The sequence below is a fragment of the Calypte anna genome, chromosome 12, assembly GCF_003957555.1.
Source record: "Calypte anna isolate BGI_N300 chromosome 12, bCalAnn1_v1.p, whole genome shotgun sequence".
Taxonomy (NCBI): domain Eukaryota; kingdom Metazoa; phylum Chordata; class Aves; order Apodiformes; family Trochilidae; genus Calypte; species Calypte anna.
Window position 1 is genome coordinate 3,150,302 of NC_044258.1, and position 14,499 is coordinate 3,164,800.

The window sequence follows — 14,499 nt, forward strand, 5'->3', positions numbered from 1 at the left end:
TCCACACAGCACCTGAATGCTCTTCCATGTTTGGGGGGGTTTGATGGGAGCTGAGGACTTGGTGCTCTTCCCACAATAACACAACTTGGATTTCATAGCTGAATTTGTTACTCTTCTTCATTACTGAGCTCCATGGAACTGGACAAATCCTTTTCACCCAAGGTGTGCTTGGATGCAGGAGCTCTTGGGCTGGTCCTGAGGGCTGGAGCTGGCACTGGTGCTCAGCATGAGATGACCAGTGGGTTAGCCAAGGACTGCTGACCCTGCACCTTCTCTGCAGGCTGCCTTTGGAAGAGTTCACAGGCTCTCAGCTCCTGGTAAAGGGTATCTAGGACTTCAAACAGGTGGGCTTTTCCTTTTTAAAGAAAATCACAATATTATCATTTGGACAATGAGAGAACGTTGCAGTTCAACAGTTGTCACACAAACTCTTTTTCTCATAGGTGCTCAGAGGTAGTGAGCATGAAATATCTGAATTTTGAGACCAAATAATGAACTCCTGTCCTTATAAAAATGAAAGTGGGACAGGGTTCAAGGGCTGTTGTCTCTGCTGGTGCTTTTGCTTCATTCCCTGCTCATTCACTGAACTCTTATGTGCACAAAGACTATTTCCTATCACAATAGAGAGGTGCTAATCCAACCATCTACTTAAGCCACATCAAAAAGGAAGATGTTTGATTACAAAGACCTGAGAAAGCTGCTGAAGTCATACCAAGTGCACAGGCAGAAAACTGAAAGGAGAGATGAGCCTGGCAGCAGTGGTGCAGAATGGACAGAGCTGCAGGAGGTTGCTGCACTCCTGGCTGTCATTTTAGGAAGCTGAGCTGTGCTGCCTGAACAGAGAGAGGCACTTTGTTCCAGCAGCATTCATTCCTTTGCAGGAGAGGGAGGAGAAACTTCTGGACACTGTGTTAGACACTACCAGGCTCCTCTTGTCTGAGCCATGGCTCAGACATAGTTTCTCTCTGGGTGTTGGTGTCCTGGAACCAACAAAGTTCTGCCTTTGCTCTCTCACCCTGACTTGCTGGACACTAGTAACAACAAGGCTTGGAAACTGCAAAACCCAGGGTGCTTTGTAGGCTATTCTCCCTAAAGCACTGTTAATAACAGTCTTCAAAATTAAACCTTCAGGCCACGTGGAGTCTTTTATAATCTCGTGTCTGACTATTGAAAGCACCTCCAAACCCTGTTGTTAGGCTCGGGACAGGATGTTCATTTCATGAAGGTAAAGAGGAACAAAGCAATCAAATCTAAACCTCCTGGCTGGGATCTCTCCAGGGTTTCTACAAAGGCAGCTCTGGCACAGCAGGCGATTGGCCAGGAAGAGGAGTTTGCAAGCTGAATTTTCATCAGAGGAAGAGGCAAGAGGAGTGCAGGTTTGATGGGGTTTCTGTACAGACATTCTCTGGGCTGTGGATAGGTTTGTGTTGCAGCAGAGGAATACAACACTCAGTGGGATAGCAAACCTGATAAATAGGTGCCTGAAAGACTAAGTCATGTTTTCTCATTTCTCATATCAATGAAGCCCTACAGACATTAGTGAGATATCAAATTGTTCCCCTAAGGCCAAATTCTAATGAACATTTGACCAAAAAAAGCCCTGGATGTGGTCCTGTTTCCAGTGTGTCACAGACTAGAAAGTGTAACTTTCCATAGTTAATCTTCTTACATAGTACTTCTTTCTCCTTAGCCTGTCCCCCAGTAGCTGAAATATTTTTTCCCTACTCATCTGTTCATTATCTCATGTTTTTCCCCAAAGGACACTTTCTGTGCTTCTTGGTCTTGATATGTAATTTATTTTTCTTACCAGGCTGGGGGTCATGGCAGGACTCCAAAGTGCTCAGCAGGATTTTCCCCAAGGCTCGTTTAGATATGTTCTTTAAAAAAACCAAAATAATATTATGGCACAAATATGTCCTTCACCACTCTGAACATATGCAGCAAAATCCAGGCACAGTGCATTTGCATTTGAAAATCAAATCTGAATGAAACTGAATCCTGATAACACAAGGCTTTATTTTCAAGCCCTTTATATTAGGTACTGCTCAAATAAGAGCAGACTGTGGAGAGCTCCAGTTCCTCAGTATGGCTGTAGAAAGATAAATAGCAGTTATTCAGTGGAAAAAATTAGAATTTTCCAGACTAAACAAAAGGCAAAAAACCTTCAAGGAGTGTGAGCAGAGCATGCATGACAAAAGCTTCAGCCCTGTGCTGGGGCTGTGTGAAGGGACAGGCTTGGTGTGGGACCCATTTCTGGGGCCCAGCACTGGGAAGCACTGGGAATCAGTCCTCAGGATTTGGATGGCCTTTTCCAGAAGCTGTTGCATATTAGCTGTCTGGTGGGACACCTAATGTGTCTGGAAAAACTCTCTACACTTGCTGTGGAGACACATTCTGAGGGGTGGCCTTGCAATCAGTGTAATCAGCCCCCAGAGCGCCCAGATCTGCAGGGACGGGTTCTTCTTGTTCCCATTTCACGAGTACAAGCAAGTGGAAGTTATTCTGGAGGAAGGGTGGTCTGCCAACCCTGGCAGTGCTTCCTGACACCTCAGCCACCTTCTGCTTGTCTGCCCCAGGCTGGGCTGTCCTGGAGAGCACTGGGCTGGGATTCCACACCACATCACCAGCCCCACCAGAGCCTCTGGACAGTCATTGCTATCTGGGAGATTCTGGTGCAAATGAGATGCTTGAGGTTTTTAAAACAAGAATGTGAATCTGCTGAGGAAGTGACAGCTCAAATCAGTTTCTGATGAAGAAGTTTTCTTTTGTCTAAGCTAGATCTCATCAGGAACTTAGGGGATCCTTGCTCAACTCTCCTGGGAATGCTGTGAATGTGTCTGTTGGCAGCATGGGGGCTGTGTTGGTGCTCAGGGAGCAGTGGTGGCATTAGCTGGAAGTGCTGTTGTCACCGAGATGTGGCACCTCCTGTGATGGATTGGCTCCTGAGCAGGAATGATTTGCTGTAACACCACTGACCGGGGGATGACATGGTGAAGTCTTAACACAAAAGGTTATTGTGCTTGTTGCCAGTCACAGCCTTTACAAGTTTAACCCTCCCCTGGATTGGTATTGATGCAAGTGTCAGACTTGCAATGTGACAGCAGAATTTCCCTGTCAAGTGCTAAAATAAGTTATCAGATGATGAGATATTGCCCTTGCTCCCTAGACTCATCAGTGGAACATGAGCACACTTCAAAGTGATAGCTGAGGAGATGTTCTGATCTCACACAAATAAAGCAGAGATTTGCTGAAAAATGAGAACCCTCAGCCATTGGCAAATAAATTGGGTCCTAGCAGTCCAGTCTGTGTGCTGCACATTATCCAGTTTTCCCATATTTTCACCAGTCCTTACCATTATCATTCCCATTATCATTAATGCAGGAGCTTTAAACTTATTTTCTAAAGGTCTGAGCTGCCACAGTGTCCAGGTATTTCTGGGATGTTAGTACATCAGCTTTTATAGGTCCATATTTGGATTATTAAGTGGGTCAGACACTTCTCACAAAAAGTACTTTCTTTGTATCTAGGAAGGACTTTTATTCCTTTAATACTGACTCAGTGCCACTGTAGGATGCAGGTAAATGAAGAGCCTTTTCAGGAGGGAAAAATAAAGGATCTTCTAGAACCTTTCTGATCACTAGAATTTTTGTTTTTCGTGTTTCCTCTAAAATTTTTTTTAGAAGATAATGACAGCTTAGAGATCTAGGTATAAGAGGTTTCAAGTCATCCATAGAGGTCTAAAAGTTTCCTGCAATCACCAGCCAGTTCCCAGGGCAAACACATGCAAAACCATCCCCTGTATTTAAGATAAGGTGTAAAGATCCTTTTTTAGCCTGGAACACTTTCAAAAACAGTTGTGAGTCTTTTTTTGCCATACCAAGTCTCGGAGTTGTTGAAGGAGCTGTAGAACATCCAGGAGCTTTTCTTCCACCAGGGACAGCCTAACTCTCTCAGTCTCCAACATCTGCAGCTCCATCTTCAGCAGCTCTGTCTCCTCTGCCTTTTGCTGCGGTTCCCCCAGCAATGGGCTTTTCAGCTGGACAAGGACACAGGAAATGGAGAGAGCTGAAGCTTTTCACTTTCTTGCCCAATAACTGCAAAGCTAATTTTCCCCCCCTTATCTGAGAAATGTCACCTCACTCCTGAAGGTTATTTTGAAGGCAAGTACATTTCTTTAATGTTCTGCAGAAAGGGAAGGCTCAGTGGTTGCTAGGAAATGCATCCTTTGCTCATGCACATCAGGGCAGTCATTCAGACTGGAGGCAAGCAGATCATTCAGAAATTTCAAGCACTACCATTACTCTTTCAGCTTTCTAATCATTTCCATCATTGACCTTCTCTGTGAAGCATAACTCATCTCTGTGCCTTCACCAGTGGGCTTGTATTTTTGTCTGCCAACTCCTACATCCCACTCAATCATCTGTACATTCAGTAGAATAAGAAGGCAATTAGCTAATTTCTTCCAAATATTTTGGTTTTGTAAAGAAAAAAAGGTGCCTTAAGGAAAAAAATAATTCAGATTCTGGTTCTGCAAACCATTGGTCTGCTTGCTTGGTGAAGCACACCAAGAAAAGTCCAGGTTCAAGCAGGCTTGGGAGCACTGCAGAAGTTCTAGGCAGAAGAAGACTCCTCACAGCTGGAATGACTTCTCAGTTCTCTGAGGCCTCCCTGTGGAAAAATGTTCAGGATTCCAACTCTTGCTTTTGTCTCAATGCAAAACAGAAGTGATGTATTTTTGACTACAAAGCTTCCACACCACTGGCAAAAGTAAAATATCTTTGACTGTCAGAGCCCCAGGCCTGTTGCAGATTCGTGACCAGGTTGCTAAAAAGAGCCTGAAAAGCATCCCCTGGAAAACACATCACTTAAATATTACTTTTGGACCTCAGAGAGCACTGAGATGTTACTTTTTTGTACTTTCTTGTTGCACACACAATCTCTTTAATAATATTTCACTGAGAAACGAAATCAAAGCAAAAATGAAGCTTGCCATTTCTGGATCTCTTAATCCCTTTTTGTTGCCACTTATTGCATTTATTTATTTTCATTGCCACCCTTTATTGCAGTTTTAGAAATAACTAAGGAAAAAGTTGTATTAGAAAAGCTAAAGGCCTTCATATGCAGTCTTCAAGAGGTATTTTTGGTGAAAATTTGTATCCTAATGAAATTTAATGATGGGAAGGAACTTCAGTTTCCTAAACCACAGAATGCCATCAGAGCAGAAAAAGAAAACCCCTGGTGCCCACTGAGTCAAAGTCAGCTGAGCTTCTGATAGTGCTACAGGAATGTCCCAGAGAGCAGTGCCAGGGAGGGGATGGAATCACCATCCCTGCAGGTGTGGAAAGAGCTCTCCTGGGAATGTGGGATAACCAGGGCTGGGCAGGGCACAGGGACACCGAGCCCCGAGTGGCACCCGGGGCATCTGCACACAGTGGCTGCTGCTGCCTCTGCATCCTGCCTGCTCCTCAAGCCCCTTTTCTTGGCCATTCCCTTTGCTACAGGTAGGAAACTGCTCTCACCGCAGTTACACCCTACCCGCCACCGGGTGGTGCCTCAGGATTCCAGTTTCCCCATCCCTTTCTTCCACACAGATAGAATCATAGAATTGGCTGGGTTGGAAGGGACCTCAGAGATCATCAAGTCCAACCCTTGATCCACTCCCGCTGCAGTTCCCAGCCCATGGCACTGAGTGCCACATCCAGTCTCTTTTTAAGTATCTCCAGGGATGGAGAATCCACTACTTCCCTGGGCAGCCCATTCCAATGTCTGATCACCCTCTCCATAAAGAAATTCTTTCTAATATCCAACCTAAACCTCCCCTGGCACAACTTGAGACCCTGCCCTCTTCTCTTGTTGAAAGTCGTCTGGGAAAAGAGCCCAACCCCCCCCTGGCTCCAGCCTCCTTTCAGGGAGTTGTAGAGAGTGATGAGGTCTCCCCTGAGCCTCCTCTTCTTCAGCCTGAACACCCCCAGCTCCCTCAGCCTCTCCTCATAGGATCTGTGCTCAAGTCCCTTCACCAGCCTGGTTGCCTCCTTTGGACCTGCTCCAGGACCTCGATATCCTTCCTGAGCTGAGGGGCCTAGAACTGGACACAGGACTCAAGCTGTGGCCTCACCAGGGCTGAATACAGGGGCAAATGGATAAAAAAAAAGATAAAATGGATGCAGTTTGTTTTTTTTTCTTCCTGGCCTTGAAGACAGCGGCTCAGTGCCCCATGAATTAAAACATCCTCCTAGGTGGCATTCCTGAGCCAGGTTACATCTGTTCTTATCTTAATGTTTGCAATAAGATCAGGACAACAGTTAGGAATGGGTTTAGTTCTTAGCCTTGCCAGACTGGTCCAGCAAAGCCTGGTTTGGGAGCTGTGCCTTGGAGGTGCAAAGGAAACACCACCTTGCCAAGCACCAGTTTCCAGAAGTCAGCAGCTGATACCTCCCCCTCTTATAGAAGGGGGAGAATGCCATGAGGAAAGGTTGAGCTCCAGAGTAGGGTGTGCAAATACATGAAAGCCAATCAATAATTAATATGCATAAATCCCTTATGGAATGGAAGGGAAAAGAATTCTATTGGATTTCCCTCAGAAGCTAGAGAGGCTCTTGGAGCCTTTTTTTTACAAGCAATGAACCTGAGAAACATTTCCAAAATGGGAAGAAAAGAAGAAGAGAACAGCAGAATGAAGTGCTGAACCAGGCTGTGGGATTTACCTTTCAAATCATTTCACTTCAAAGGACCAGAGGGTGGCAAATGGAGCAGCAGTTCTTAAGTGAGACTGTGAGGATGATCTGAGGAACACCAAGGCACCTCAAGAGCATCAGGAACTGTCAGGCCAGTTGGTAGGAACTGTAATGGAGTTAGGGTTCTTGGAGAGGGTCTAGGAATATATACATGAATAATGGTAATTCAGTTCATAACGTGTATTTCAAAGCTGCAAAAAGCTTTTGAAAAGATTCATCACCAAAGACTTAAAAAGAAAGTAAAAAGTAATTGTCAGGGGGCAGTAGCAGAAATCCTGGCATGGATGTAGAGCTGGTCCCAGGCTGGGGGCAGAGCCCAGGGTGACAGACACATCTTGCAGGGCAGGCAGATAATTCCCAGGGTCCCCAAGGAGCTGTGCTAAGACCTGAGCTATCCACTAATACTGAGAAATCATTTTTACAGAAGCTGAATGTCAAAGTGTTTGAAGTTTGCTCTCAATACAATTTTTTGGGGATAATCAAAAGGAAAGCTAACTGTGAAGAATTAAAGCAGTTCCTGACACTGACCAGCTTGGGGCAGGTGAAATTCAGTGCCAGTAATGCAAGTAAGGCATGTGGGACAGGCACCCAGTGTCACATGCGTGCTCTGGTGGCAGCTGATCACAAAGAGATATAGAAGAGCTGGAGCTTCTGGACAAGTCCAGCAGAGATGTAAAGGAGCCATGAGGAAAGGAACTCTGACTGTGCCATGAAGGGTTTGCATTTCATTGTTAAGGACATTTTCTTTTCATTCAAAAAGGGTCATAGTGCTTGAAAAGTACATGGAAAAAAAAAAAGTAAGACAGCAGAAGTCAGTAATGGTGTCTCTAGCATGAGAGCTGAGGCAGACTGGGAAAGGTGGTAATAAGGCAGTATTTCTGGTGACAAAGGTCTGTAAAATTATAAGAGAGAGGCGGTTTGCTGATTTCCAAGCACAAAACCCAGGTGACAGTGGATGATCAGGCAGCAAACTGAAAGCAAAGCAAACCAAACCATCAAAATCTGTTCCTTTCTAAGTAGCATGTGGGAGTCCTTGCCCTGAGATACCACAAGCATTGCTAGCTTCAAAGAAAGGAAAGGGGAATTAATGGTTAATAGCTCCACTACTGGCATTAACCTGCACTCCTGGCAACATCCAGATCCAGATGTGTATGTCCTGGTGCCTTGGGAACCAGGTGAGAGGGAGCAGGAGGAAAATCCTCTGTCCTGTTTCATTGCTTCTCTCTAAGCAGCTGCTGTTTGCCATCATGTGCATGACATCAGGGTAAACTTCTAATTTGCCCCTGTATGGCAGGCCATAAACTAATTGTCTTTTTAATTAAGCTGGCAGCTTGCACGTGAGCTTTTATAGAAAATCATTGCCATGGCTTTGCAACACTACACTTGGCAGCAGACCACTTTATTTTTAGAATTCACTCATGTTTTCTCCATCTGTTATCCCAGGTCCTGACACCTTCATCACCCTGTCTTCAGCAGAAACTGCTGTTAAATGCTCAAGTTGTTGGAAAGCAGAACTTTGTAGACATGTCCATTTCAGAACTCTTCTCCTCTGGTTTCAGCATTGCTCTGGATTGCTCAGCATTGGAGAGTCTGGCTGTTCATTTGCTTGCTGAGGTTTTTATGTTAGCTTTGTTGTTATTGGTCTTATTTTCAGCATTGAGCAGGTCCAAATGGAAGTATATAGAGCAATGTAAAAGGTCATTTGTCAGGTCTTCAGAGGAAGTGTTCTTAGTGATTTATTGAGCCATTATATCAAGTTAGATGAGAGTGAATTAAGAGTTAGAAATGCTCTTTTTGTTGGCTACAGGAAGTCACCTTTTTGAAAGGAATTTCTTATCACTTGTCTGATTTGTAGCATCAAAAATGCCAAACCTATAACTACACATAAGATTCAGGTGCTGGCTAAATAAAAGAGGGTTTTGAGAATAAATTTGTAACAAAGGCTCAAAATGATTCATCCCTCTGATCTAATGTTGCAGTGAATGGCTCTGTCTTATTCACCCCCTGCTTGTCTTTAAATCAAGAGCAAGAGATTCCACTTTTGTCCTAGAATTTTGTTTTAATCTCTCAGTGCTGGTACTTTTCTGAACAAAGTGCACAGAGCTGATACCCATCAGCAGAGATGAAAAAGAAGGCAATGTGATACTGCAGAAGACAAATGCCAAAGAACAAAACTGGAACTAACTAGTTTGTTAGTTTGAGAATAAGTTTGAGAATAAATGTAGTTTCTTATGTGGAATGATGTTAAGCAGTATAGTAGGAAGCTTTCTGTTCCTCTGAGAAGTATTGCTGGAATATATTGAGCACTGCAAAATAGATAAGACACAAGTATGATTTTATTCTGGTTTTAAATTTGTTTTCCCTCACAAGTAAACACTCTAATTTAATTTAGTCAAGGGGGGAAATGATACAAAATACTAGGAAATGGCAACATCTAAAGAAGCTGAATAATTTACTATTAATTTAAATGGCTTACCCATTAATATAATTCTTCCAAAAACTACTGAAATCTTTATGCCTTTTTAAAAAAAGGGAGATAAAATACTGAGCAAGCACTAACTGAACCTTGAAGCAAAGCAGACCAAAGCAGTGCATGGCATGCATTATTTCTGTTTCCCAGTAAGATTGCCAGCAGTTAAATCTGCACCCAGCAACAGCCCCATTATTTACCCCATTATTTAACAGTAAATCCCAGGGGTACTGCAGTGGGGCTTTTACCTCCCTGCTGGAGGAAAGCTGAAGAAGCTGCTAAACCTAAAAGCTCTTGTTTAAAAATATATTAAATTAAAATATTAGTATTAATTAATATAATTCATATATTAAATTAAAATATTAAAATTGATCTGTTGGCAGAGCCTGAGGAGCAGCTCAAGTCACCTGGATCATCTCCTCCAAAGGATTCCAAACTAGTGAGACCCTGGATCTCAGTCAGCATTTCTGGAATAGTTGCTGTATCCCCAGAGGAGGTGGAGGTCTGAGCATCTTCTGCTTAACCTCTGGCTGTGGTGCTACCACCAATGACCAGCCTTTTAAATAAAGGAGGGTATTTGAACAGCCCATGACTGGTGTTCATCTCATCCTCCAAAGAAACAGAGTTCCAGGTTGGAATCAGACTGGAGATGTGTTACAGGGAAGCAGGAGGTGCCTGAGCTGGCTGAGAGCACAGTGGGAAACAGCAGCACTAGGGAGTGGAATGGCCAGGATAAAATACCGATGCCTGGGGGTATAAATGCAGCTACTTAAAGATACAGAATTAACTCATTCATGCTCTGCTTGCCACCTGTTACCTCTTCCATATTTGTTTCCAGTTTCTTCCCTTGGTGCCCTTTCAGCTCAGGCTGTTCAGTGAGCTGGGGGATCCTCTCTGCCAGCTCCAGCTCCTGCCCATCACTGCTGCTGGCCTCCAAGTGAAACATCAGCTTTTCCCACAGTTTTTCATCACATCTATATAGATACATCAAAAAACAACAACAGAAGTTAGTGGAAGCTCAAGATGAAGGTTCACATTTGTCAAAGCCACTTTTCCTGCAGAACTCTTAGCAGCAGGGATCAGGAATCAGCATCCTAGCTGAGAAAGGCCCAGGTTAGGTGGGAACAGCCCTCAGGATTGCTTCCCAGGAGCTGTCAGAGGCGGGCAAAGCCTTCTGCTGCTTCCTACTGAAGCCAGGGGACCTTCAGGCCAGGAAATAACCTTTGGAAAAGGCTTAAACAGCAGGAATCTAGCAACCTACCCACTGCCCCAGCAGGGGAGCTTGGCTGGTCTTTCCTTCCCATGGGAGCCTCCTGCCCTCTTCCCCTCCTCTTCTTCAGGGGCAGCCTGGCCCTCCACCAGACACAGCAGCTGAGCCTCTGCTGGAGAGAGTAACAACAGCCCTTAGCAACCCCCCAGCAACACTCTGGGGCTGCACCTGTATCACCTCCACCACCTCCCTAGACTTCCACCAGACTACTCCCCAGTGCCCTGGGTAGGAGCTGCACCAAGGAGCAGGGGTTAGGAGCCTGGAGACTTCAGCATCCTGGTGCAGGTAACTTGTGGCTGTTTCACTTCAATTCTCTTTTTTTTTTTTTTAAGTAACTCTAAGGATCAGTGTAGTACTAGGGGGCAGTTCCTGTTTGTGTACACAGCTGAGTTACACTTTGCAAGAGGAGTCTGAAACCACTGTACTGGGGAAGATTTTCTTTTTCACAGTCATTGTACCAGCTGAATTCGTACTCAGGGTACAGGAATTTAATATAAATGTTTTTCAATTCATTCTTTCACTGTGTTTTGTAGGAACAGTGTTTTTAATATGTAAATGTAATACTAGACCCCTAGCTATCTAATGTTTCAGTGTGATGGATCTTTTACCTAACTGCAAATGGTTTCCTTGGAAATTATTTTAGCTGATGTTCTGATATTTTATTTACAAATTGGTGAAAGTTTTGTATTTTTAAGCCAGGAGGTGAAACTTGTGCAAAAAAGCAGTTTTAAATCAGAGCTATAGGCAATACATTCAGTCTTTTACTAAACATAATTCCATGGAAAGCTGGGATATTATCTTTTATTTTTTCAAGATTCATTAGGATTGGTGTGTGGCTTTGGTGGCTTAGTATCTATGTTAGTTTTTCTGCTGAGGATCTTACAACTCAGTGAGGAAGTGAAGTAGTTGGGGGGTGTGTTGGGTACCGTTCTCAGCCATCCCAGCTCTGCCCTGGGGAGATCCTTGATGGTGCTGCGCAGCAGCCAGGCTGGAGCTGCCCTCTGGGAAAGCTGCTCCCACCTTCTGCTCGGGGCTGCTTCCTGAGGACAGCTGGAATCTCCCCATTTCTGACCTGGAAAAGAAAGGCAAAGTAAAGTGGATTTGTAGGAAAGTTGAAAACCTAAAAGAAGTATGCCCAGCGTGGGGTGGATGTGGATGGAGCTGCCTGAATACAATCCAGGCCCTGCCAAGCTTGTCTGTGTGGGGTGTATAATATATAATATTATACATTTCCTATAGGGTACATTTCCTTTGCTGCTTTTTTCACTATTTCAGAGAAAATTTCCTTTCAGTGTTTACATCAGGGTATGTTCTAAGTCAGACCCTATGGTAAATGTACTTTCCCTGTAGGAGCTGCTATGTAGCTCACAAAGAATCAATAAGCAGAAGAAAAATCCAATTCAGGAGTTTTACCATAAATTAAGTTCCCTCTAAGTAATTTCTAAGATTAGTTTTGGTATGGTGAATGTTCTTTTTACTTCACACATGTTGCTAAACAAAAAATGAGAGTTAAAGCACTTAGCAAATTGGCCCTCCTGAAACAAGTTGGATAACATCAACTTTTTGTACAAATCTTCTGCATATTTCCTGCCTACAAGTGCATCCACAGGTTAAAACTGGACTTTAGTAACAGAAAAGCTGATGCCAAGTTTGAGAGAATTATTGCAGAGAGCTCTTGTTTCATCTCACAGCTGCTGTCAGTCCATCAGCAACTACACCAATATTCATTCCCTTGTTGCCGGTGACAACATACTAAGTAATGTAATTTACCAACAAGAAAAGGCAGTGTTTCAAAATATCTGTAGGGACAGAAGTGGAGCTCAGCCATGCTTAGGAAGAGCACCTGTAGCCCCTGGAGGAGAGCTGACGATGGAAAAACTAATGACATCTTTTTGTTAACAATTTCTGGTGTTATTTAGCTTAGCAACAACTGGATTTCCTGTAATGTCAAGGGAAATGGCAGCCTCCAGAATGCAGCCTGCCTTGTCATTTAGCTTCAGTAGTTCAGAAAAAATAATTAGGAAGTAGTGCACAAATCAAAAGCACTGTTAAGCTTGGGCATTCAAACTGAGGGCTCCAGGAAGCATCACAGAGCCTCAGTGTTGTGGACAATTACTTTGGGATGTAGTAGTAGTTCCTTTCACATCAAGTTTACATTTTGTAATTTTTTTCCCTCCAAAATGTGCTGATTTCCTTTCTTTTAAGGCAAAAATGTTTTGGGGTGTCTGGTACTCAATAAGAATCCCTTACAGTTTCTTGAGGCTTGCAGGTGGTGGTGTGCAGATTGCTCTCTTTGTCTTGAGCTGCAGTTTGGATCTGTTTGGATTCCAGAGGTTTCCAGAGTCAGTTCCCATAACATAAAGATACTGGCATTTCACTGAACACTCCTTGTAGTCTCAAAGTTGGTTAAGATTTTAATCCATAAACCACTGAGAATATTCTACATCTTGAAAATCTTTCCTGGCAAACTGGGTCACAGCTCTGGTGTTTAATGAGCTGCTGGTTGGTATTAACCTCTTACAGCTGGCAGCCTGGTTTCAATTTAGGAATGTGAGGAAGTTTGGTGGAAAAACCCCTCCATCCTTTCCATACAGTTCAGGACTTACAACAGCAGATTCCCTCCATTTAGATGAGATTCAAGGCTTTCACTTGTCTGTAATTCTTGTAAGGGTATTTAGAATGAGGTGAGGAAAACCAAAGTACTAACTCAGGTTATGTGAAGGAGGCTGCTAATGCTGCTGAGGTAGCTGCAAGGGCAAACTTGTCATTGTGACTAGAAACCAACTTCAGCTGGGCTGGAGAAGGTTCTGCTCAGAACTCAGCATTAAGGATGCTAATGAGCCCTTGCTGTGTAGTGGAGGAAGGAGGCTGTTTCCTCTTTAATTTTGCCATGGATACAGGAACATACATTCACTTTAAACGATATTTCAAATTTCTGACTAGATTTTCTCTGTTCTGGTCTTTAAAGAAGATGCAAACAAAGAACCATAGAATCCCAGCCTGGTTTGGGTTGGAAGGGACCTTAAAGCTCACCCATTCCCAACCCCCTGCATGGGCAGGGACACCTCCCACAGCCCAGGGTGCTCCAAGCCCCATCCAACCTGAGACACTGCCAGGGATGGGGCAGCCACAGCTTCCTTGGGCAACCTGGGACAGGGGCTCAGCACCCTAAAATAAAAGAATTTTTTCCTAATGTCCAATCTGAATCTCCCCTCTCCAAGTTTTAACCCATTTCCCTTGTCCTCTCACTACCCCCCCATGTCCAAAGCCCTCCCCCAGCTTTCTTGTAGCCCCTTCAGATATTGGAAGGTTGCTCTGAGGAGCAACCTGGGAGCCTCCTCATCTCCAGGCTGAACAACCCCAATCCCTCAGCCTGGCTTCCCAGAGGAGGTTTCTCTTCATACAAGAGGGTTATTAATCTGGAGTTGCTTCATGCTCCTTAGTTCCCAGTGCTGGCACAGGCAGTATTTCATCCTCCTCAAGTGAGGTGATGGAGGCACAGATGGGCTCAGGATGGTGCTCTTTAGTAGCAGAAGAATGAAACCCCATTATCCCCTGATTTCTCATCATGTAATTTAACCACTATGTCTATTTTTTTTCCCCTATCTGGGAGCTTTTTATTTCCTTTAATTCCAAACCTGCACTCTTATTTTCAAGTGGCAGAGGTTTTGGAGCTTAAAGAGCAGCATAAGGAGAGGCCAAGCAGTCTGCTTTGCTGTCATGGTGAATGCTAAAAGGAGGAATCTTCTCTCATCCTTAAACATAGGTTTAATTCTTTTCTTGTTAGCATTCATACAGCATCAAAAGGGTCTTCATAAAGGAGAAGAGTGAATAAACAGCACAGTTGTTTAGGGCAAAGATCAGAGGGGAAGGTAGTGCTGAAGATGCCTGGGAAGTGGTTGTGTAGGGCAGAGCCTGGCAAGGCTTCCATGGAGACAGCAAACTGGCCCCAGTTATCTCCAGGTCTTTGTACTGAGGATAATGGGCAGCTCCAGAGAAGGAAAATTGAAGAGGGGATAGGGTTT

General features: G+C 44.0%; 1 protein-coding gene across 1 annotated transcript in view; it reads right to left on the reverse strand.

Annotated features, from left to right (window-relative positions):
- Nucleotides 1-221: 221 nt before the first annotated feature.
- EFCC1 (EF-hand and coiled-coil domain containing 1) overlaps nt 222-14,499 on the reverse strand; it is a 41,747-nt gene continuing 27,469 nt past the window's right edge. Inside the window, 6 exon segments of the mRNA XM_030458605.1 lie at nt 222-355; nt 1,808-1,877; nt 3,878-4,036; nt 10,022-10,178; nt 10,466-10,586; nt 11,401-11,546. Of these exon segments, the coding sequence (XP_030314465.1) occupies nt 222-355; nt 1,808-1,877; nt 3,878-4,036; nt 10,022-10,178; nt 10,466-10,586; nt 11,401-11,546 (787 nt within the window).